Genomic DNA, 23,229 nt, shown 5'->3' with positions numbered 1-23,229 from the left:
CATAACATAGTGCTTACAAAATAAGCATAGAGAATGAAGAGTTTTTGTATGTCATGCACTTAGCAAGTAAACCTAAAAAGGTAAGCTACACGCATGTATTGTGATGTATGTTTTAACATAACAGTGTATGTCTCTTTTACCATTACACTTTTCAAATCATAATTCTACTTACTGAAGAAAATCAGTGCCCTTGCTGGGACAGGATACTGGGACATGCCACAGTAGAACCTCATATGGTTCGTAATGCTGCCCAGTATCCCATACCTGCTACCACCAGTGAGTGAAATGCCACAACACACGATTACAGGATAACCTCCCCGCCAGGCTATTAAGAAGGATCTTTCTCTCCCTAGCTTCCCAGTTGCCTTACGCACAGAGCGTGTTGTTTCTCTGACATCGCTATCACACCAATTACAAAGAGTTTCCACCGCTTGTGGAAATACTGGGGCCTTTCATGTTTTTCTGGACCACATGGACTCAATGGCATCTTTTGATAGTGAGTTCCACAGATGAATGTGTGAGCTGAACTGATCTTTAATCCCCTTCAAAAAACTGCCCCACAGTAGATGCCAGCTTGACTGCGAAGTTAACCAACAAGTAGAAACCTAGCTCTGGCTGAGAATATTCCCGTTGCATTTTTTCAACCTGTTGATTCAAATTTGGGAAATCTCATGCACAAGAGCTTGTGGTGACTGATGTTGGTAGCCCCCCTTTTTCCTGATACGATGTTTTCTTTGTTTTAGGTGTGTTTCTTATATGTACATATGCAGCTAAGGAAGCCACAAAGAAGACAAAAAAGGCTAAGCTATGTAAGTAGTCCCAGTAGTATTCTTGGCTGCTTTACAGCAGGCATGTCTGATGTATAAAAAAAGTGCAAAGTGAGGTTATATTCTGGTAACTCTTCACAATTGTCTGCAGAGTCAATGGGAGCATATGTTAACTAACAGATTCTTTTATTGAAATCAAATCACTAAGTGTATGCTACTGAATGTTTGTAAAGGGGAAATTGCGTACTTCACCACTAAAACGTGTCTTCACAGGTCATTAGGTACCACACAAGGATCTAAGCAAGCACTAAGGTTTTCACAGAGAGAGAGACATAAATATGTGAAATGGACCTGCTGTAACACAAAGCATATGTAGCTGATTAGCATGAGACAAGTGGTACAAGTCCTATGCACTAGGATGTATAACTTTCAGCTATACTGCTGTAAAAGCATTTCTGTCCCAGATGATTTTGCTCATTTAGTTGACAAACAAGCCTGCTGTGAGGTTGTGAACTCACACTTCAACCCCTTGTTCAAAGTAAATTGTACCCAGCAAATAGTTTTAAAAATTAAGGACAAGATAATGGGCTGTGGCTGCAGCCTGGCGTTACAGATGGCACAGAGCTACAGGAACACAGCGGAAGGCTTGGGAAGCATCCTGCCTCGTGTGTGCACAGTCCTTCCCAGTCCTGACCCACAGCCACCTCTTCCCTTACCCCCTCCTTCCCACACGTTAACCACAGCCTGGGTGACTACATTTCTTTCTCTCTCCAGCAAAGTGTCATAACAGATATTTCCTTCAGAGAAGCAAACACAGAAGGTCAGAAATATCCTCAGGCTTCTTTATTCCATCCTTCGTTACAGTGACATCCCTCAGTATAGGGGTTATTATGTGTTGTATTTGTAGATGCAGAATGCATAATGTCTTGTATCTCAAAACGATTGATATGAAGGCATGAGAGGAGGGCATCCCTGTCACTCAGTTACTCATTGTTTCATGACAAGATCACTCAGCTATGAAAACATTCAATCTGACTTTACCAAGATTTTGCACTCACAGATGTACCCCAGATCGATTGCGATGTCAAGGCGGGGAAGATAATCAATCCAGAATTCATTGTAAAATGCCCTCCTGGATGTCAAGATGTAAAATACCGTGTTTATGGCACAGACATTTATGCTTCCTTTTCCAGTGTGTGCAATGCTGCAATTCACAGGTGAGTGGGTTTAAATGAGCAAGGCACTCAGACAAAACTGTCATTTCAGTTTAGGGAGCTTTCAGCTTTTCAAACCCTTTAAAGTTCCCACTGCCTTGTAGGTTTGATTGCAGGCTGCTGTTCTAGTAGAAAACCTGCGAGAAAGAACGTGTGTGATGCAATGGATACAATCTGATAAAGTGCTGTCAATCCTGTATTCCTATCAAAATCAGTCGTGTTTGAAGACGTTTCTCAACCTTTGGAGAAGTGTCTTGAGATTTGCAGATCTCTCATTCATGCATAGCAAATTACTATTGCACTATTATTATTCAAGTGGAAGATAGGGATGAAGCTGCTGCTACTAATAAGGCTTCAGAAAAAAATAGGCATATCACCAGTGATGAATACATATAACTCTCATACTTCTGGGATTGGTTTTGGTTCTCCAGATTTGAATTTAACTGTCCTTGACATCAAAGGCTGAGTAATGTGCTTTCCTGCCACAGAAAAGGACACTGGATAAGAAAATGTATAATACAAATTTTATAGCACAAATTTTGCCGAGTTTTATTAGCCATGCAAAAATGTGCATAAAATTTTAATGGAGAATAACTTCACAACCAAAACACACCATAACTGCAGGCTGGATGCAGAGGCAGGATGCATTCAGCTGAAAATGCAGTAAGAACTTACAAAGCCTGATTGACAACTTGACTTCATTCGGAGTTATTTGAGCCATTGCAGTGCTTCCAGTTCTGTGAAATAGCTGGGATCTTGAGTAAAGTTGAATAGTTAAAGCTTTGGGACTTTATGCCTTACCTCTGCACTGCGCAGTGCACAGGCTGACGTGCCTGTGTACATAGGGCTGCCACCTCCCGGCTGCAGCTCTTTCTGCTCAGCCCCTAGCTGGGGAGATGACTGCCAGGTGACTGGCTTTCAAACAACAAATTCTTCCTTCAGATACTAGTGTGCAATGGAAGTTGTTTGTCTCTGCACGCAGAGCTTGTCTCAAAGGGAAGTTATGAAATACTGATAGTGACTGCAATTTCCCCCGTAGTTCAAATGCTGGCTGCCTGTATTGTTGCAGTGAAGGTTTCAGTTTTGCTCGTTTGCCAGCTGGGTTTGCCTTTGCTAGCTTATATGTTGCATTTCTGCAGACAGTGAATTTCCTTTTCTTACAGTTATTTTACCAGCAGCTTCTTGCAATCATCAGAGAAAGCTACAGCTCTAACATATTCTTCACCATTGTTTGCTGCCCATTACTTATTTTCCTGCACGGTGTCATTACTGCCCTTCCTACCACCCCTCTAGAGTCGCAGTTGCTTCCTGGTTTGCCTGCTTTCCTAATGATGCCACAGCAGGTTGCATACACTGAAGGTTTTCTGTTTGTCTTGAGATAGGTGTTATGTCATACGTCAAACACCATTTAATGTGCACCGCACATGGAGCCTGCCAGGTTTTCTACAGATTCCAGCAATCTTGTGTTCAGTTTACTCCAGGCTGAGGTCAGAACCAGGCTTAGTTTTTTGCAGCTAACACATACTGGAACTCAAAGAAAACAATTTTTTACAAAAGAAAAAGTCAAGTGAGTGGGTTGTTTGCCTCAAATTTGTATTTCTGTCACATGGTTGGCCCGAAAACTCCTCTGAGTACCTCTCCCTGTACCTTCAGTCATTCCATCAAGCTTGCAGGAATTTTAACGAAGGCAGTAGCTTGTTCTTGTGTGCAACTAGGTCAACCTTAAACACAGGACCAGTAGATCAGTGGGAAGAGCAAACAGATCCCGACAGCACTTTGTAACAAACTGCTCTTCTCTATGTGGAAGAAGCATAAACATTTCTTAGCAGCAGACTTAGTAGTAGAGTCACAGCTCCACTACAGCCCCTGGTTTAAAGGTAAAAGTGAATGCTTCATACCTCTTGTATTGTTGAACAGTTTCTAAGTTTTGGGGGGGGATTTCCACCTTCCGATACCATGTTTTCCCCTTGCAGTGGTATAATCGACAACGCAGGTGGGAAGATCCTCGTCCAGAAAGTCGCCGGCCACTCCGGTTACCGCGGGAGCTTCTCCAATGGGGTCCGGTCCCTGTCACTGCCGCGCTGGAGGGAGTCCTTCCTTGTGTCAGGTACCGTGGCGGAGCGCCGGAGCCGCCTGCCCTCCCCGGCTGCCGCTCCCCGCTGCCCGACCAACTGGGCAGCAATGGGCAGAGGGAGAAGCAGCCTTCTCATTTTAAAGACCCGTTTAGTCACTGCAGGCCCACCCCACCTAGCTTTAGCATGAATAGTGCACTTGAGACAGTTTTTATTCTGAGCTACCTGTATAGACTGCAAAGAGACATACATGCCACCAGCGGTGTGCTCAGTTCAGCCCAGTGTGGGTCTGAGCCCACTGCGAGAGGTGACAGGCAGTCTGGATTGACTCTCTGAGGGCACCTTAACTCCTGCTATTGATGTGTAAAATCCGAGCCTTGGTACTGACAGGGAGGTCTTCCTATTGCACTTGCTCTCCACCCTGGTAAGTAGTGCTGCTAAGGGAACTAAAGGGCCTTTTGGTCATTTGAAGCATCCTCAACCTGCATCTGAGTTCTCATCTTCTGAAGCAACTTCTGACTTCTGTCAACCCATCTCAAGCCACATATATCCATACTGTATTTATGCAAACCCTATATTAAGCAATTCTGTTGGTGCATCCAAAGTATGTTATGAATTCTCCCTACCTCTGTTAGCCAAACAGTTTTGATATCTACTCAGTGCAGGGAAATCCATATTAATTTAATGCTCAGTCCTTTTTTCTCCCCATAGTATATACAGCAGCTCACTTGCATTCACTGACAAAATTCACAGATTTTTTTTTTTAAATTAGAGCCTCTTTACACGAGCTTCACATTATCTTAAACCTACTTGCATTTATTCTACCTGTGTGAAAGGAGGGTCTAATTTACATTGCATTACATACCACTTCTAAGTCTAACTTCTTGCTGCATCCATACAGTGGGTCAGTTCTTGCTGGTCCGCAGTTTTGGACATTTAGGATACGTACGACCAATTGATATTAGTTAACTACATCATTCCTGGAAAAATCAACAGCTCAAGCAACTGAACAGCCACTAAAAATAAAGAAATGTTCTTTTCATGTGAAAATTTGTGGACAGCAAAGAAGGTCTCAGAAACTGACCAAAATGAACTGTCATCTGGAGTTTGCATTAATATATTTGGATGCACTTTTTACAGCATTCTGCCATGGTACACCACATTATGAGAAGGATTTATTTTGGATGACTAGGAATTTCCTGGAATAGCTGAATTGCTACTTGTACTTGTTGCTGTTTTTTCCCCAACAAACTGCACATTGTAATTCTGGTACATAAATGGGAAATAAGATCTTTTTACCTCAGCAGCTGCTCAGTTGTTATCCCATAAAACTGTAGGAATTTTTGATTTATAGTAACAAATCTTTATTCTTAATTAATGAGACACTATAAAAGAAGATACAAGAGAAAGTTACAAGCATATGTAAGAGGAGATGATGAGAAATCCGGGTATGTGTAGGCATGATGAGATTTGTCCCTCATGCACTTAATTTTACACATGCTGAATGCTCTCACTGATGTCAGTGGAACTACTTAGTTTATAAACTAGCTCAAGTGTAAATCTAACAATTTATCATATAACATATATCATATCATATTTCATATATAAATAGGAAGAAAACTCTCACTACACCTACTGAAAATGTGGGAATTTTAGAATTTTAGAGAGAAATTTAGAAGACTAAAACCCCAAGAAGGCTGTGCTATTCATCTCAGCAGCCTGACACTGAATGCAGACAGATCTCACTGTCAGAGAGATGAGTTGGGGTTTTTTTTTACAATTATGAGTCATAAAAAGACAGAGCTGCATAAAGCATTCCCCAATAAAAATACAAAGTCACCTAAGGGATTAATTTCAGGACAGCTTTAGAGCTTGAACTGAGTCCCCTATTCTCCAGCCCAATTCCCTTTCAGCAGACCAGACCCGTATGCGATACTGTACCCTGGAAACATGCCAACAGTTTATTCCTAGTTAGGATATTGTCACCAAGAATTTGTGATGTTTAAATTGTGAATGAGCATCTGCACAAAAGAGCACAGAAGAGGAATCCTCGGGGGACCCAGGCGATGAAGTGGCGTGATTTAGGGGCAGTGGGGAACCAGGTCTGTCCTCTGGGATTAAAGCAGCCAGCACACCAGGAGGTATGCAAATGCACTGGTATTCACTTTCAAGCGCTGAAATGCCTTGGCACTCAGTTGAATGACTCCATTCAGTTTAGTGGCAGTTTTGCAGCTAGTGGGTTAAGAAAATACAGTCCTAAACCCCTGGCTTTGCTAGTCACAAATAAGCGTGAGAGGGTGAGCAGCCACCACCCCATAGCTTGTACTTCAATGGCCAGAAGTTGAGGTTTTCAGGCCACATGTAAATCACTTTTTAAGTACGTTAAGCAAACTCCGACCTAGATGTCATTTTTTCCAGACAGTGAAAAAGACGTATTACCATTGCTCCAGAAAGCAGGGCCACATTCACGTCAGGCCTCAGACCCACCTCTTGGTCACATATGGGATGCAAGTTGCTGTTGATCAAAAACCCCAGAGTCCAGGAGCAGCCAGCCTCCCCACACTAGCTAGTTTATTTGCACAGCAGTGGGCTTCAGGTTTGCATTAGAAATCAGATTAGCACAGAAATATTCTAAATTAAGATCAGATTATTATGCTATTGCTGCATCCATGTACCAACCACTCATATCTGACAACTCTGCCTCTGTTGGGGATGAAGAAATGCATTCAGAAATTGTCTGCAATCCTATAACTTTTCCATCTTTCTACCAAATTGGCAGAAGAGCTCCCTAGTCCTGCTTGGCTCCTAATCCCAGTTTTAGCTTGGGGGGAAGTGAATGTGAAGACCTGCTGCCCTTCACTTAGGCCAGCTTCTGTGAGAAAGCCGAGGGCAAGAAGGAAGATCTTTCCAGCTTGTCTTTGCATACTAACTTGCCAGCTCTGGTCTTTGGTGGATCTGTGTTGACTTCAGCGGAGCTGCTCGCAGTTTATACCACCGTAAATGAGAAATGGAATAGCTCCTTACATCATTGCCTCATTAGTAACTCAAACTAACTTCTTCATCTAGGGTTTCTTAATGACATCTGAAATTTCAGAGAGGAGTAAAACAAAAGAGATGGTAGATAGAGACATGAAAAGGGACAAAGGACAGTCCCTCTCCAGCTCCACAGCCATCCCTGCACATGGAGGACCAGTTCCTCTAGCATATATCCTTCTTTATGTGCCATCACGGGAGAAACAGCCCTCAGTTCCCAGGAGTGGCTCAGTCTGTAGCAGCTAATTCTGTTCAGTGCTGTTGGTCTCTGGATTAATCACCCAGGATGACAACTGACATGCTCGCAGTGCCATATATACCTTCTTAAAGAATCCACCAAGGGAATAAAGGAAAACAAACCTAGCATCACCATCATGACTCAGGTTCTGCAGGAGGTGGAGGTGGGTCTCACCTGAGGTGGTCCAGATGCATGACACAGCACAGCATCTTGTAGAGACAGTCACCAGGGTCCGGAAGTCCCACATCCACCAACTACTAGAGGCCAGAGCCATCTTCCCTACACTGGGCTTTTCTGCAACGCTTTTCATTCAGTGATATATGGGAATATAAAAACTGCCCCAAGAGATGGAATTGCATGGCCACATGTACCAATAGAGATGGCATCTGCAGCGGCACTAAAAAGATTTGTGGTTTAAAGCTTAACTGGGAAATGTACCTCATTGTTTTAAGACAGGACCCTCATTTTAGATCTGAATATAGGTACCATATGTTCCCACACACAAGCACAGCCTTCTCTCACTGTTATTACTGCAAAAGACTGTTGCCAGAAATGGCATCTTGCAAAAGTGAGGTCAGAGAAGAATGCTGTGTGCATGACGAAATGAATCCCACATCAAACATGCTTTCTAAGTCAACTGCATAGTCAGGCACTGGAAAAGGCTGCCTAGGGAAGTTGTGGGTTTAAGTACAGGTTATACAGATATCCTTCAGGAACAGTCCCTTTATGCTTAACACCATCTGAGAGCAAAGGAATGAACTAACTGACCTCTTCAAATCCTTCCCAGGACTGTGTTTTCATGCTTTCTAACTTTTTTTTTATGATGCTGGATTTAGGCATTGGTATTTTTAGTGGCACGGTTTTGAGATTCTGCCATCAGATGAAAGAAATCTTCAAGAAAATGAGTTAGAAAAGAAGCGGGGTCTGATTCTGAACGCATATGTTAGATGAGAATTTTATTGCAAGAAAACTTAGAATATTTTGTGACGCTTTCTAATGATTTTTTTTGTAGAGGGCAAGCCAAGAAAAGGTGTGACATATCCATCAACTCTTGAATATTCTTCTTCAAAAAGCACAGCTGTTAAATCAGGCAAGTAATTGTGACTGACTTTCCCTTATATCCATTCACAGCTATCTGTTGTAGCTTCTCAGGGTAATACAAAGATATAATTATTCAGAGTCAGAAGTTCATGCATCCCTTAGTATCTCATCCAAATCCCTCATGGTATTTTTTTATGCTAAGCATATGGAAATTATCCCAGACAATTTCTATTTTTTGGTCATACCATGTTTCACAGACTTCTGTTTCCAACTAGTTTCCCCCTTGCTTTAAATCTGTTAGCGAGTATGATGTTGTACTGATTATATGAAAGTATTTGAGGTTATACATGTTGACTTTCTCCTATTGTTATTCATGTTATCTTTTGGGATATTCAGTGTTGAGAGTATAATAATAAATAGTAATATAATATTAATGACACAGATGGCAATGCACAGCAGCTTTAGCTAAGGATGATACGATAAGGAACTACTCTGTATAACCATTTTAGTCGGCATCCTTCTCTGTAAGACTCAACTCAGTCTTACAGACTTATTAAAACAAGTTTAAATAACTTAGTTGTTTTCAGAGGTCTTTGATCATGTCTCATGGCAGGTGGTAGTTGATATTCAAGTGCACGTGAAGTGCCTCCATCACTGAAATGACACTTGTTTGTGCCCCCTGTAACAACTGTGTAATGTTCAGACTCTTCCTTGGGGGTGTGAACTAAAACAAAACGAACGTCTCATACTACTACACACTTCCCTAATACGGCTCTTTTGCTGATTGCTGAGCCTGAGCCTTCCTGAGCTTATCCAATGTGAGCTGTGGTATAACAAAATGTGCTGTATCTTCTCCATGAACCCAAATGCCTATCAGTGAGTGCATCCATCCAAGGCCACACAAAGGTTACTTGGAGTCCTGCTCTTCTCCTGTACATTATTTTTTGGTCCTTGGAAGCAAAGTACAGAGCTCTTTCCTCATCTTTAGGCTTTTACTTGCACAAAGGCAAATTTAAATTTGAAAGCTGTAGTTGTTCAGACTGAATATGCATCACTCAAAGCCATGCCTTTAGTTTGCAATACCTTTACATTTACAATCAAATAGGTAGAGATTTGTATATAACTTGACCAGGTACACAGAAATTACTGACCCAAATATTATGCACTGCTAGAAGGGAGGCAATACCTTAGAAATCTTGGCTTTTTCTAAGAAACGTTTACTAAAAAGACATCTCATCATTCCCAAATGCACCCACACTTGAAGTATCAGCCCAAACGTCTCACACCAGACCAAGGACAATCACAGCCAGGGTTGAGCTCAGCAGGCTGCAAGCAACAATTTCTTCCACCAGTGCTAAAGCCCACATTATGTGAGAATCAGTGCAGAAAGGGGGAGCATCGTCAAGCCATGTCTCAGTCACACAAAATACCAGGAGCCTGTTCCCGCAGCAGACACAAGCGGCTTCCTTCACTTTGTTCTTGAATCAAACAGTGTGAATGAAAATGTTAAGATCCTAGCAACAAAGACTGTGCATTCACCCAGAGAAAACTCAGGATGATCAAAGGAGCAAATAATAACTGTTACATCAAACCCAGTGCTTGAGGATGCCACTGCCTTGCTTTGCCCAGCCCTGACCCACAGGTAGCAAAGAGATCTGATGGTCACAATCCATCTTCCCCAAGCCCTGCTTGGCCCTGTCAGCCCTCCTTAGCCCTGCCACCTCAGCCCAGCCATCTCAGCTGTAGCCTGTTAGAAACAGCCTGTTCTTAAGATAAAAATCTCTGTAATATGGTGCTGGGGCCATCTTGTGATAGAGGATTTCCTACTTCTTTTTTAATTTTAAAAAAGCTACCTTTTTCTTCTGATTTAAATCATAGAGACCACATGGTTCACTTGGATACTTAAACCCATTATCTGTAGGAGGTAAAGGCAGTCCTTTGAGGATTACACTCACTTGCTGCCAGATTAGCGAAAAATCCTGCTTCACACCTGATCATCTGTCAGAGATGCCATTTTGGTCCTCATCGCCCGGATGCCAGAGGTTCATAGTGCCTGACATTTCTTTAAATGTTGCTGGTGGTTACAGTGCTTCCCAAATGCTGGGCACAGCAAGAAAAACCTTCCCAAAATTGTAACTATTCACAGCTGGTAAAAACAATCAAAAGATGTTGTTTTAAAAAATAATACAAATTTATAGGAAACCATTAACCCTGGAGTCATTTCGCAAATAGGTCAATGCTGCCAAAATAACTAGCGAAGAGAAAAAAAACAGATCAAAATCCTCCAGTACTCAGTCAGACATAAAAGCACAGGCAGATTCTTTTGCAGGGTAGCAGTAAATGAACTGTAATAAATGTTCCAAGTACTTTGACGACTTTGGGTCTTAGAAGAAAAAAGGACCAAAAATATCTCCCTTTTCCTTCTAAGCCAGTCCGTGGCATTCAGGATTTGGCCCCATGATGATCTGACAATGTCAGGCAAGAAAGAACTACATCTGAACATGAATTAGTGACTGAAATATTGCATGTTAGCTGGTGTTCCCCAAACACCCTACACACACCATGACCCTGATTCTCAGGACGCGCTGCTACTCAGAGGAAAAATCAACAACATGATGCATTAATCTTATGAGTATTGGTTTATTTGTGGTAAAAACCCATATTTATTGCTCACTTCAGAAACTCTATTAACATTGGCAGGAGCTTTTGGGCAGTAAAAATGCCTAAATTTGGCACCAAAAATATGGGGTGACTACTCTCTAGAGGCACCCAGCCATCACTTTTTCTCGCTTGGTGAGAAAGCTCTGGTTAGACTGACTGACCTACCTAATGCCAGGTGATGGGATGCCTTCCTTTGGGGAACGCGTAATCTCTAAATAGGAGACTTAAAATTATTTTCTTCCAGAGCTGTCTTTCCTAATGTGCTTAATTTTGCTTCAGAGCCTAAAAAGCCAGATCAAGACCTAAAAGCTACAAAGAGTGCAGATACCACTAATGCATCAGAAAAAGCATCAGAACAAGGTATGAACTGGGGATCTCTGTGCTCTTTTACAGTATCCATCCCAGTCTAAACTGCCTAAACAGCTTTACCTCCCTCATCCAGCCATCTCTCTACAGCCTCTTTCCCACCAAACCAACCCCATTATGTGAGCACCTGCAACGGTGCTTGAAGGGCACGTGCCAATTCAGAGAAGAGAGGGCACCCTCTCAGTTTAATTTCTGCCTGTGCTTTGGGTGAGTTCAGGTGTCATGAAATTCAAAAGCCTGCATTACGGCTCTCGGCAATTTCCTATGCAGGGCGTGTGCCCTGCAAACCCTTTGAAGATACCATGAGGGAGATGGGCACCCTGCCCACAGGAGCACTGGGAACAGCTAGCCCTCGAGAGCCCTCCTCTTGTGTTAAAGGCTCCACCAGAAACCCAGTCATCACGTACCAAGGCAATATCTTTTCTCTGTTTTTACTATGCTGCTGCTTCCTTGGGTTTTCTGCTAATACTGTTAGCTCTCAGCTTCCTTGCTCCTTGCAGCCTGGGGTATAAAGCTGGCCGATGTGCCTGCTCCCTGCTCCAGCAGCGCCAGATCGCAGGAGGAGACTCACTGTGCCCTCTGTCTTCTTTCTTCTAGCGCAGCAGCGTGGAGCAGGGCACCGTTCAGCCCAAAGAGAGCCATTCATACTGATTTTTTCAGCTGAGTTGTTTTGTTTTTCTTCTGAGGTCTCTTTCAGCATTATCCCATTAAAACTGTCTGAGATCTGAGTTTTTCACTGGCTAGCATTAGGTGGTAATTAATCCACCAGACACTTTCATGACGATGCTTTCCAAAAGGAGGACATCCAGCAATAAAATACAAGCTTGTGCTGTGCAGCAATGAATGGACTGCACACCATTCCCTTTCAGTGTACACAGTGTGTCAGGCCATCCCCAGGGCTACGGGCAGGGAGGACAGGAAAAAGACTGAAGTGAACATGGAATATATTTTAGGGCAGTTTTTTGTAGATAGATGGAGAAGATAATGGTGAAGGATCTTTTTTGAGACGATGACTTGAAAGAACTGTAAGCATGTTAACAATTTCATGTAAGGATATTTAGGATGCAAATTTTGCAACTAGAATTGTCTCTGTTCTCACAACAGATGATACGTTTTAAAAGTAGTAGCAACTGTGAGATGAGTCAAAGTTAGATGAAATCAGCATGTCCCAGGTGGTGTTCTCCCCCGCTCCCCTCAGTCAAAGCCCTAACGGTCCCTGCTCCAGCTCTGACCTGCTCCCTGAATCACCGTGTCGTGGTTTAGGCCCAGCTGGCAACAAAGCACCACGGAGCCGCTCGATCACTCCTTCCCCCTGGCGGGATGGGGAGGAGAAAATACAACAAAAATCTCATAGGGTTGAGACAAGGACAGGGAGGGATCACTCACCACTTAGGGTCCCAGGCAAAACAGACTCGATTTTGGGGAAAAATAAACCAATTTAATTTGTTAACAACCAAATCCGAGTAGGATGCTGAGAAATAGAACCATATCTTAAAAACACACCTTCCCCCCACCCCTCCCTTCTTCCTGGGCTCAGCTTTGCTCCCAATACCTCCTCCCCCCTGGCAGTGCAGGGGGGCAGGAATGGGGGTTGTGGTCAGTTCATCCCACATTGTCTCTGCCGCTCCTTCCTCCTCAGGGGGAGGACTCCTCACACTCTTCCCCTGCTCCAGCATGGGGTCCCTCCCACGGGGGTCAGCCCTCCATGAGTTTCTCCAACGCGAGTCCTTTCCACGGGCTGCAGTCCTCCACAAACTGCTCCAGCGTGGGCTTTCCCACAGAGTTATGGCCTTCTCCAGGCCCAGCCACCTGCTCCAGCGTGGGGTCCTCCACAGGCTGCAGGGGAATCCCTGCTCCACCATTAACCTCCATGGTCTGCAGGGGGACAGCCTGCCGGCTCACCATGGGCTGCAGGGGAATCCCTGCTCCAACGCACCTCCTCCCTCTCCTTCACTGACCTCGGTGTCTGCATGGCTGTTTCTCTCACATCTCACTCCTCTCCTCACTGTAGCTCCTCTTCTTCTTCCATCTTCTTCTTCCTCTCCTCCTCCTCTTCTTCTTCTAGCAAGTGAAATGACACTTGTTTCTGTCCCCTGTAACAACTTCTTCTTCCTCCTCCTTTTTACTCTCTCCCTCAGGAGTCTTTTTCCCCTTCTTAAATATGCTGTCACAGAGGCGCTACCGCCATTGCTGATGGGCTCGGCCTTGGCCAGAGGCGGGTCCGACTTGGAGCCAGAGAAGCTTCTAGCAGCATCTTCCCATTGCTGACTGGCTCAGCCTTTGCCAGAGGCGGGACCGAGTTTGGAGCCAGGGAAGCTTCTAGCAGCTTCTCACAGGAGCCACCCCTGTAGCCCTTCCCCCACTACACAAACCCAACACACAGCGTTACCTAAAAGTTGTCTTTCTGCCAAAAGCATTCGAGTGCTGTGGTGGGCAACACGTATTTTATTCTGGTCTGTGACTCAGAATGGCCATCTTTTATTACCAGATGTCAGTTGATTTCCATTTATATGGACTTTCTAACTGCTTAATTACACTGAGAAAAGATGATGGCAAAACAGAAACTGCAACTGGCTGGCTGAATCATTTCATAGGTCTGAGACGTCTGTCAGGCTGATTGGTGTTCCTGGCTAAAGCAGAAAAGTGTAGGGGAAACACTAAGGCTGCAACAGGCTGTTGTCAGCACCCTCCGGAGAGCGGTGCAATACTGTGTCACACAACCACCTGTGCTACACATCCACACAGCAACAAAGGCACTAATGGCGCCACAGATGAGGATACTTGTAGATATCCTGAGCAGAACAACAGTGTCTGGGTTGCCTTAAACAGTGGGTGCTATTAATAATGCTTCCATGCGCGTCACACATCCAGCTGCAGTGATGGTGTCAATGCTTCTACAGGGGACACAGTCCACAAAGGGTATCAGACATCTCCGGTGCCAACACCAGCTACACAAACGGCCACCACAACCCCAACACCAACGACCATGATGACGGATCCTTCCACCACAACGCCAAAGCCAACCACAACACCTGCAACAACCAGAACCACAACAGTTGCAGCTGCAGCCAAGACTAGACCTGGACTGCATAGGGTCAGAGATATAGGTCAGTAGCACAGATGTTTGCATTGCTTTCCTCCCGACCTACAGCTTTCCTAAAATTTAAGGAACAAGACATGCAGCTGAATATAACATGATTTAGTGGATCATTAGTTCAGTAATTCAATGTAGAAATATTAGGAGTTAGAGTTGTGCCTTCGAGATACATAGAAAATTAGTGTGTATCACCTAAACGCAAACATGTGTAGATTCTCTGAAATGAGAGTTCATCTGCAGTAAAATTATGGCTAATCTTTACATATAACATACTGTCATATAAACTGATTCATGTGGGAGTAAGCTCTCCATCCCCAAATGCTGTCATGATTTTCAGGTATAGGAGTCAACAAATAGTTCTTTGATTCACATGTCTGGACTGAGAGTTCAACAAATAGGTCAAGACTCATTTTACAATTAATTTTGTGATAACTTTCAATAAATGAAAGTTGTAATATATTTTTTGTAACAGCTTTTGGATTTTAGAGATTAAAACACTGCGAAGGAATTCTCATATGAATTTTGCACACCTGGTTTTCCTTAATCTTTCCTTCTCCGTTTATTCTTATTCATTAACATTGGGGTTTTGGTTCAATAGCTGAAAATTAAAATCTCTTATTTTTAGGTTCTAGCAGTGTCCACCCAGCATACTCATCTGTGGTAGCTGCAGCATCAAGTAAGTATGGTGAAGTAAGTATGCCACAAGGCATGCAGTACAGTATATTTTAAGGCAACAATGATTCAATAACCTTTCAAGCCTCAGCAAACTCAATGACTGAATCCAAGTCTGGATTTAAACTGAAAACCAGATGCTTGGCCTTAATGTCAGAGATGCTGATCACCCACAGCTCTGGGGAAGCCTTTCTAGTGAATAACTGCGCATTTCAGCCTTGACAAATGCTGGGTTTCGCAACACTTGAGACAAAGCTTGTGCTGTTTGAATCGTGTTTTCCTATTGCTTCCTTCTGTCTTACTCTCTCAAAGGGAGACTTGATTTAGTTGTAAGATACGTGATGCAGAGGGCTGCATAGCCATCTAAACTTAGGGCTGAGAGCTCTGAAATGCCGACTTACGTTAAACCAATGCTCTTTCGAAAACCTCAGGCTGTGGTTCTGAGCCTGGCATAAATGTGATGTTATTCCTGGCATGCCACTCATGTTATTGACAGCAGAGTGGCGGCTGCTGAGAGCTCTGCATCTTGATCCAGAAGCCTGCTCCCATTCCAGCCCATAGCCTGCAATGCAAGTATTTAGAGGTGTTTTCCCATACGATGTGTAATTACCCAGCTGTGCAGTCAAAAAACGGAGAATATTTTCAACTGTTTGCAGGTTTCTGAGCATAGGGATATGATTGCTTTTGAGTGAAAAGGGATCTGGGCCATCATTAGGTTTTATGCTCTGTCGCTATTTCTGAGTGCCTTGAGCTCCGCTTTGCTCTCACACATGTAAATGCGGCCATCCCTGCTGCCAAGTAATTCAGAGCCAAGCACATGGCAGGGCAGGTATCTTTTGGGCAATTCAGGTCTTGAGGGAAAGCATCATTAAGTCAAATTTAGCTGCGAGCCCAGAATAAGGGCAGGGGCTGGAGGGGTTAATCTTACCAAATCAAATGTGCAGGTATGTGTATGGCAGGATTTACAGAAGTGCCAACACAATTCAAAGGGGCTTAAATTCAGTGGGAATCTGCATCATTCGGTACCTAATGTGCCTGTAAACCTGGTCATGCTTGTTGCTTTCTTTTCTATTTCCTATTCCCACAGGCTGAGCACAGAAGAGGCCGTTATTGTCTTTACTAGCAATTAGGAAACCCTGTTTGAGGTTCCCCAGTCAGTGAGAGGTGCATGTTGAGGGTAAAGTTCTGGCAACACTGAAATCAGTGGGAAGGTTGTATTTGTCTTTAATAAGACCAAACCTTTAGTCAAAAAATGAAAAAACAAAAATAAAAAAGCACTCACTTTTTCAAGTCTTTCAATGGTCACTTCATTGCAATTTGGATCCATCTTTCTTCACAATTTTCTTTACTGAAGTTCTAAACATAAATTAACTCCCAAAAGATTAAGGTGATCAGACTTAGGAACAGGTTATTGTGAGCTGGAGGAGTGGTGCAGACCTACTTCTGATTTCACAAACTTCATTTCTAGGACCATGTCCAGCATGTCTGTACTCTGTATCTGGCTTCCTGAATTCTCCTGATCTCTTCTTGATTCTAAAAGAGAAGAACTGGCTAAAAAAAAATACAGAAAGTACAAACAAAGTTTTGAAGCGATGGCCGTACACAAAGCAGTTTATCAGTCTTCTCTATCTGAGGAGCCTTTAGGACTCAATCCTATTATTCAGGCCAGAGTTTCTGATGATGCCATTGGTCTTAACCAGAGTTTGGCTTGACCGGACAGAATCAAATGTTCTCCTGTCTGTCTTGGCTCACAGGGACTCACAGATCTCCCTCTCACAGGACATGGTAGTTTGCCTGCAAAAGACGCCTCAAAAGTAAATAGCCTTGAAATAGAGCACAGTCAGAATGAGCACCGCTGTGGCTGCTGTTAGCTCCAGCGTTGCCATTTCCAGCCACTGGTACTGGCAAAAGTTCACAGGGGCAAAACAAAAACAGGACTTGCAGATTAGAGCATTAGAGCAGGGGCAAAACTCCTCCGTCCTAGCTCTTGCTGTTCTTTCCCCTTTATCTTCTGTTTGTCAAAGATACAGAAAACTATAGGAAAACTATCTGAGACTCTGCTCCATCGCAGGACCCCTACTTTAAAGACTTGATGTGGCAAAACTGCTAAATGAAAAACCACTGATGTGGCTACCATGACATTTGACAGCTTATTCCTATCTGCCCTACCAGCAAGTACAGCACTTCACCAGTGCAGTATGCAGTAAAGGACAGTCCTGAGGGGGAAGCAGCAATGGCAGTGGGCCTTGAAAGTGGATGCAAACTCTCTCCTGCTCTGGGCACAACTTTAAGTTCAGCCACGCTCTGGTACAATGATGGCTTTTGCCTTTTTCCAACAGCAGTTAACCAAGCACACTCCCAAGGGCCACTAACTCACTTGCCCTCTCCCATCCCAGCTCTTCAAGCAATCCTTTCTTGCACAGCTGCTTGGGCCCTAGATGAGGATTGGGAATAAATCCAGTGCTTCTGTGAACACCACAATCATAAGCCATGTCACAATCCTCGGTGCCACGCTGAGGCACTGGGCTGGCAACCAAGCATCAGGCTGTGAGTGCCTGGGCATTCTCAGGCAAGGCGCTGCCCTGCACTCTGTGCCCAGCTCAGTTCAGTGATTGCATCTCTTTTCAGACAGGGACTCGAAGCTGGGCGCTGCCTACCACTGTACACTACACTGCTTTCATCCCCAGCTGCAACTTACTATAGTAGTAAAAAGAAAAAAGAAAAAGAAAAAAAAAATTAAAAAGACAAAAGACTGGGGAGACAACAGTAGTGTAAGTGCCAGAGAAAGGATTGAAAGCTCTTATCCAGCAGCGCCAGACCACCAGGGCTCATACCTTCAGGAAGCACTGGGTAAGGGCTCCATCCTGGCAGTAGGGACAACAGCTAGCATTTATTTTTGGATGCTGCCTTTCCCCCCAAGTTAACTCTGACTGCTTAGCCCATCAAAGGTGCTGACCAAGTTGCAGAAGGCCAGGCATGTTTGGTGCACGGAGTAGCTGCTTGCCTTCTCAAATCAGTTCCCATCATTTGCAAGGTCCACTCCAATATGCATTTCTCTCTGCTGTCCCCATCCTTTACTGCCTCCACACCTCCCTGCTTACTACAGGACTTGCTGCCAACCAAGGTTTCTCTACTCCACTGCTTTAATTTCTGACCCAGTTCTTGGGATTCACCTGGTGACTGTCCATCCCCATTTTTTTACAGATTTCTCCTAGTCCTGCCTCAGCCTCCAGCTTGCACAGAGCTCTGCTTTAATGAACATACATTCACATGCCGCAGGCTAACTGGCATTTCAGATTCGAAGGAAGAACGAGCCTTGCAGACCACAGAAGTGCAATTCCAACCTTTCCCCCTCTACCACCACTGTGTTTGCCCCAGCCAGCAAAAGCATGGCAGAAACCAGCTTACTGCAGGGACAGTGGTAACACACCTTTGGGAGGTACAGCAAGAGGGAACAGCCCCAAGGCCTAGCACAGTCAAAAAGAGCAGAAAGGGAAATCCACGTTGCTAACATGGGTGTGGAGGGTAGGGTTAATTCATTTAAAAAGTGGCACAAAATACTTCTGATACTGAGCTAACCTCTCTCTTACCCTCTTGCACTCTGTTTCTACTGACCTTGTAAAGAGTGTTATATACACATTCGGGCTCGGTTGTGGCAAACCCGAAACAAGGCGAGCTCTCAGGCTCAGAGTTAATTTTCTTCCACCTCTTTGGCACGTACCGATCTCCCACATGGAAAGCATGCCCTGCACAACCCCATACAACACTGCTGCACAGACAGACTTTTCCCTCCACAGCCTGAAAACTCAGCCTGGGCTAGCTGTGGTCCACCTGGAGCCAGACCTACAAGCTTAGAGAGTTTAAAAGCCTTGCCAGTTTTGGCAGATGAGCCTGTTATTTCCTTAAACTGGATCTCTTTGGGGTCTGGAATTTACAAGGTCTCTCAGGACAGCTCCTAGAAATCCCATCAAAGGGCTTCCAGTGGCCTGTGAAGGTTCGAGTTTGGGTCAAACACAAGCTATTTGCTGTCACCTAATTTTGCAATATCAAGTTCCCAAGGAGCAGCAGTTCCTGTTTTCTGAGACAACCATTCAAAATGGTCTCATTTATGATATCTTATTGATAATATCTCACGGGCCCCTGTCCAGTGTTCACAGGAGTCAGCCTTCATCAGGCTTTGGAATTAATCTTTCTGGGAAAACTAAAGAATAAAGGCTTGTTAAAGGATAAGTTTGTTAACAAGCTTCTTAAGAATAATTAATGAAATGAAAGGCATGATTAAAGACGTGATTTTCATCTGCAAATGCTTTGAGCCTTTAGTATTTTTGAACAATGGGAGTTTAACAACCTAATCACCTTAGAAAAGGCCTTTTGTGTAGACAGTGGTGAAGACATTTCAGACACATGAATTCTCCCACATTATTTTTGTCATTGTCTCATTATTTACAGTCTGCCTGCTTGCTTGTATCCACTCACTCTGTGCAGAAAGGGTAGTAGCTGGTCTGGGGGGTTGTTTTGGGTTTGGGGCTTTTTTTAACCTTCCTCACACAACCAGCACAATCGGATGGTACTGAAATAGAAATAAACATAGATAACCAGTGTGAGTGAGAGAAGGAAAGTTATAAGGGAAAGCAAATCACAGCAGTAACTACAACCCTTTTAAATGCAGACCAGAGACCTGTACAAGTAATATTCATAACTGAAGGGAATGTTAACTAGGCTAATCTATATGACAGACGGAGCAAGGCAATCCTTTTTTAAGCGGGCTCAAAATATATAGTTAACATCTGAGAAAGTATATTAATGAAAACTCTCTATATATGAACCATTAACTCTGACAGCTATAAAATGAGACTCAGTGAAAAAGCCAGGTAGCAATAGTCCTGAACCAAACGTGGTATAAATCACACTTTTCCATTTTGATGTCTACTTAGGACAGGTTCAGGCTGCACAAGGAAGAGGACAGAATACAGGTATGTCAAATTAATAATAACTAGTAGATTTGTATTGCTAGAATACTAGAAAACCTTGTGTTTAAGTTCCATGTACTAACCAAATATAATATTTTCAAAGCATTCAGGGGCATTTCCACCTCTGCAAGTAACAGGAATATTTTACGACCCAATACAGGTAAAGGCATTACAATCTCTTCTCTAATTCCTCCCCGTAGCTAGTTCCACCACTCACGTCTACTGAGTCATGCAGTAATGCACTGTTTTTCACTCCTAACCATGTTCATAGCAGGATGCAGTGAAAGCAGATATCACACTGGTTATTGCATGACAATTGTGTAACTTTTAGGAATCAGGAATAATTAAACTTAGAGTTGTTCTCAAAATAGTATTCTAAAACCATTTATACAGGTTTTTTATAACATTTGCTGTTGCAAAATGAGAGGGGAACTTTGTGTCTATGTAAGTTTGGGGGATGAAGGCCTGACCCTGAAAGGAGACACGTGTTTTCAGTTTCCAGGCCCTGAGCACGATCAGCACCTCAGGACCCACTACCAGTTGTTCCAGTGCACTAGTGAATAGCTGTACTGTGCAGCACCTACTAACATTTAAACTATTCTGCTTTTGCCAACCTCTTTCAGCTTTTAAGGTTTTTTTTTTAAATCCATAGTTTCCATCTTCCTTTTCCATTTGGTTTGAAAACATGTGCAGAAAGACAGTTCAGGGCCACTGCATCCCTTGCAATCGTGCTTCTTTCTCCTTGCCCGCTGGCATCTAACTTCTCGCCTCTTTGTCGGATCACGCAGGTATTCAGCGCCAAGAGCCTGTTGCTGCCTTCCAGAGAGCTGCCGGCTCTCCAGCCCACCTGGGTGAGCAAGATTGCTAGCAGCAGAATTTCTGCTCTCTTTTATAGTTTTAGCAATCCCAAACTAGCCCTTCAAGCAGTACTGCAGATCATTTTCGTGTGTCCTGGAGGAGGACCAGGGCAAGCCTCATGCACTGAATGCCAACTAGCAGCTTCCTGAATGAGAAAAGCAAAGGACAGCTCTGTCACTGGCGAGCTGTTGTTTCAGGCCATGGGAATCAATATCTACTGCAGTGTTTGCAATTTGCCTTATTTGTTAGTCAAAATGAGAAACAAAAAACCAGCTCTGTGCAGCCTAGCAGGTCTGCAATCAAGCTAAAGCTTCTGTTCCTGTTGTTCCCAGGAGCCTCCAGGCTGATTGCAACCATAGATGTTCCCTTTAATACTGAGGATAGAAACAACACCTGTACTTTCGTTCCTCCCTGGCTGTGCAATTCACCATCCTTCACCAGCAAGCAGCCCCATCAGCAGGCGCTCTGCAAGGCCACCGACAACTTCCCAGGGCTCCAGAGTGCTCGGTGCACATACAAACACTAACTCTCCCTTGACAGGACAGCAAAGTTTCTCAGAGACGGATTTTGTCCGGGAGCAGCCAGAGTGCAGTAAGGGATGGGAGCTGAGGTGGCAGCAAGGCAGGCAGGGCTGCCCTTCACCAACAAGGGCTGCAGACCCACAGAGCCCCAACAAGAAAAGCAGAGCGGGTCCGGTGGTGGTACCTAGGGCCAGCCAACAGGCCACGTTGCCAGGCAAGTCCCCAGCGATGAGGCAGGTCTGACCAACTGAGACAGGACACCAGACCAGCAAGGCACGGTCAGGATCAGGCTCAGGACAAAAAGGTACAAGACTAGGCACAGGTACAAGGAGCAAAGGCGAGGGTGTGCGCTTATGTGCTGTCTCTGAGCAGCAGAGGTGGAGGCCTCCCCTGATGCTTCCCACAGCCCTTTCTCACACACAGCCCTTGCTCACACCTCCACCGTTGCACTCAAGCCTGGGCCAAGGTGACAGAGCTGTGCTGCAGCAGAGCTGACTTCTAGCATGGGCAACCAAACCCCCTGGGGAGGGAGAGGCTGCAGCACATGAGGGTGCTCCTGGGGCAGGGCTTTGGTGAGAGCTGGGAAGCACAGGAGGAGTATTGCAACAGGAGAGAGCAAAGTGGTCATTGACATTGAGGTTAGAGGACGTTATTATGTAGTAGGTCTTCTGGATAATACCAGCCAAGTAAGTTTACCCAGCAATCTCCCCATCAAAATGATAATTTGTAGTTGACCTAGTTGCAGCATATTTAAAATGGATACACCTCTCCTCCTCCTAAGATTTATTCTATTCTCTCACTTTTCTACCTCTCTTCCTTGTTTCAGTCTCCTTCTCTTCCTTCTGGTTTCCATCTGTGTTTGTCTTTCTCATATTTTTTGGCCATACCAATGTCACAGCCATTTCTTTTTTTCTACCCTCACATTTTTTGTGCTCCCCCGATTCGTTTTGCCCTTGTCAAAATCCAGTGCCCACCTTTAGAGGGGAGACAGGGGGGCAATACTTTCCTTGACTGAACAGAGAGCAAATATGTTCCCTGTAAAGATGCTGGTCATGGCAATGCACTAATAATGTGACATCACATATAGGGTGGGAATAGCCTGGGGTGGCAGACCTGCCTTCCTGGCAGGGCTGAAATGTGAAGAGCCCTAACATCTGGACCAAAGGATGTGCTGGCTAATCCTCAGGCTAGCCGCATATTTGCCAGAGAAGCAGGGGAACATAGTGCTGAGTCTTGTTTAAACCAAAGTCCGAGTTTGACCCCACCTAATTTCTTAAGGGACCTTAAGGTCCCCCCAAAGGTGATTACAAAGCACAGATTTCCCATCATGAATGATTCTGTTTTCTTCATCACAGAACAAGAAGGAAGAAACCCACAAACACATACTTGCCAAATTCCCAATGAGTCCTGATCTTTTTTTCAGCCCAGGTTTTGGCAGCTCGGATGTGTTGCTTCCAAGCAGTCAATTTTTCTAATGATCAAAGGGAAATTCCTGAACAAGTCCTTGCTTTCTTGGAAAGGAGAGTTGTTTTTCTTGATCCTACCAAGCGCGTGCACGCTGCTCTGCAAACAACAGCGATCAGTTCTGCGGGTTTGGCCGGGCTGTTGAGGAACTTCCTCTCACCGGCTCAGGTTAGCAAAAGGGTGTGCTGGGAAAACACCCTCCCCAACACACCGGTTGCCTGCACAGCTTCTCGCTGCACATTCTTCAGAAGGTCC

General features: G+C 44.3%; 1 protein-coding gene across 1 annotated transcript in view; it reads left to right on the top strand.

Annotated features, from left to right (window-relative positions):
• VIT (vitrin) overlaps window positions 1-23,229 on the top strand; it is a 55,573-nt gene that overhangs the window by 16,743 nt on the left and 15,601 nt on the right. The window contains exons 3-12 of the mRNA XM_050894069.1: window positions 744-809; window positions 1,828-1,984; window positions 3,955-4,088; window positions 8,337-8,414; window positions 11,306-11,386; window positions 14,293-14,499; window positions 15,115-15,165; window positions 20,096-20,134; window positions 20,235-20,291; window positions 20,920-20,982. Coding sequence (XP_050750026.1) covers window positions 744-809; window positions 1,828-1,984; window positions 3,955-4,088; window positions 8,337-8,414; window positions 11,306-11,386; window positions 14,293-14,499; window positions 15,115-15,165; window positions 20,096-20,134; window positions 20,235-20,291; window positions 20,920-20,982 — 933 coding nt within the window. The remainder of the gene's footprint in view (window positions 1-743; window positions 810-1,827; window positions 1,985-3,954; window positions 4,089-8,336; window positions 8,415-11,305; window positions 11,387-14,292; window positions 14,500-15,114; window positions 15,166-20,095; window positions 20,135-20,234; window positions 20,292-20,919; window positions 20,983-23,229) is intronic.

Source organism: Gymnogyps californianus, chromosome 3 (assembly GCF_018139145.2).
Source record: "Gymnogyps californianus isolate 813 chromosome 3, ASM1813914v2, whole genome shotgun sequence".
Classification (NCBI taxonomy): domain Eukaryota; kingdom Metazoa; phylum Chordata; class Aves; order Accipitriformes; family Cathartidae; genus Gymnogyps; species Gymnogyps californianus.
The sequence above is the reverse complement of the archived record's forward strand: the minus strand, read 5'-3'. Positions and strand labels throughout refer to the sequence as shown.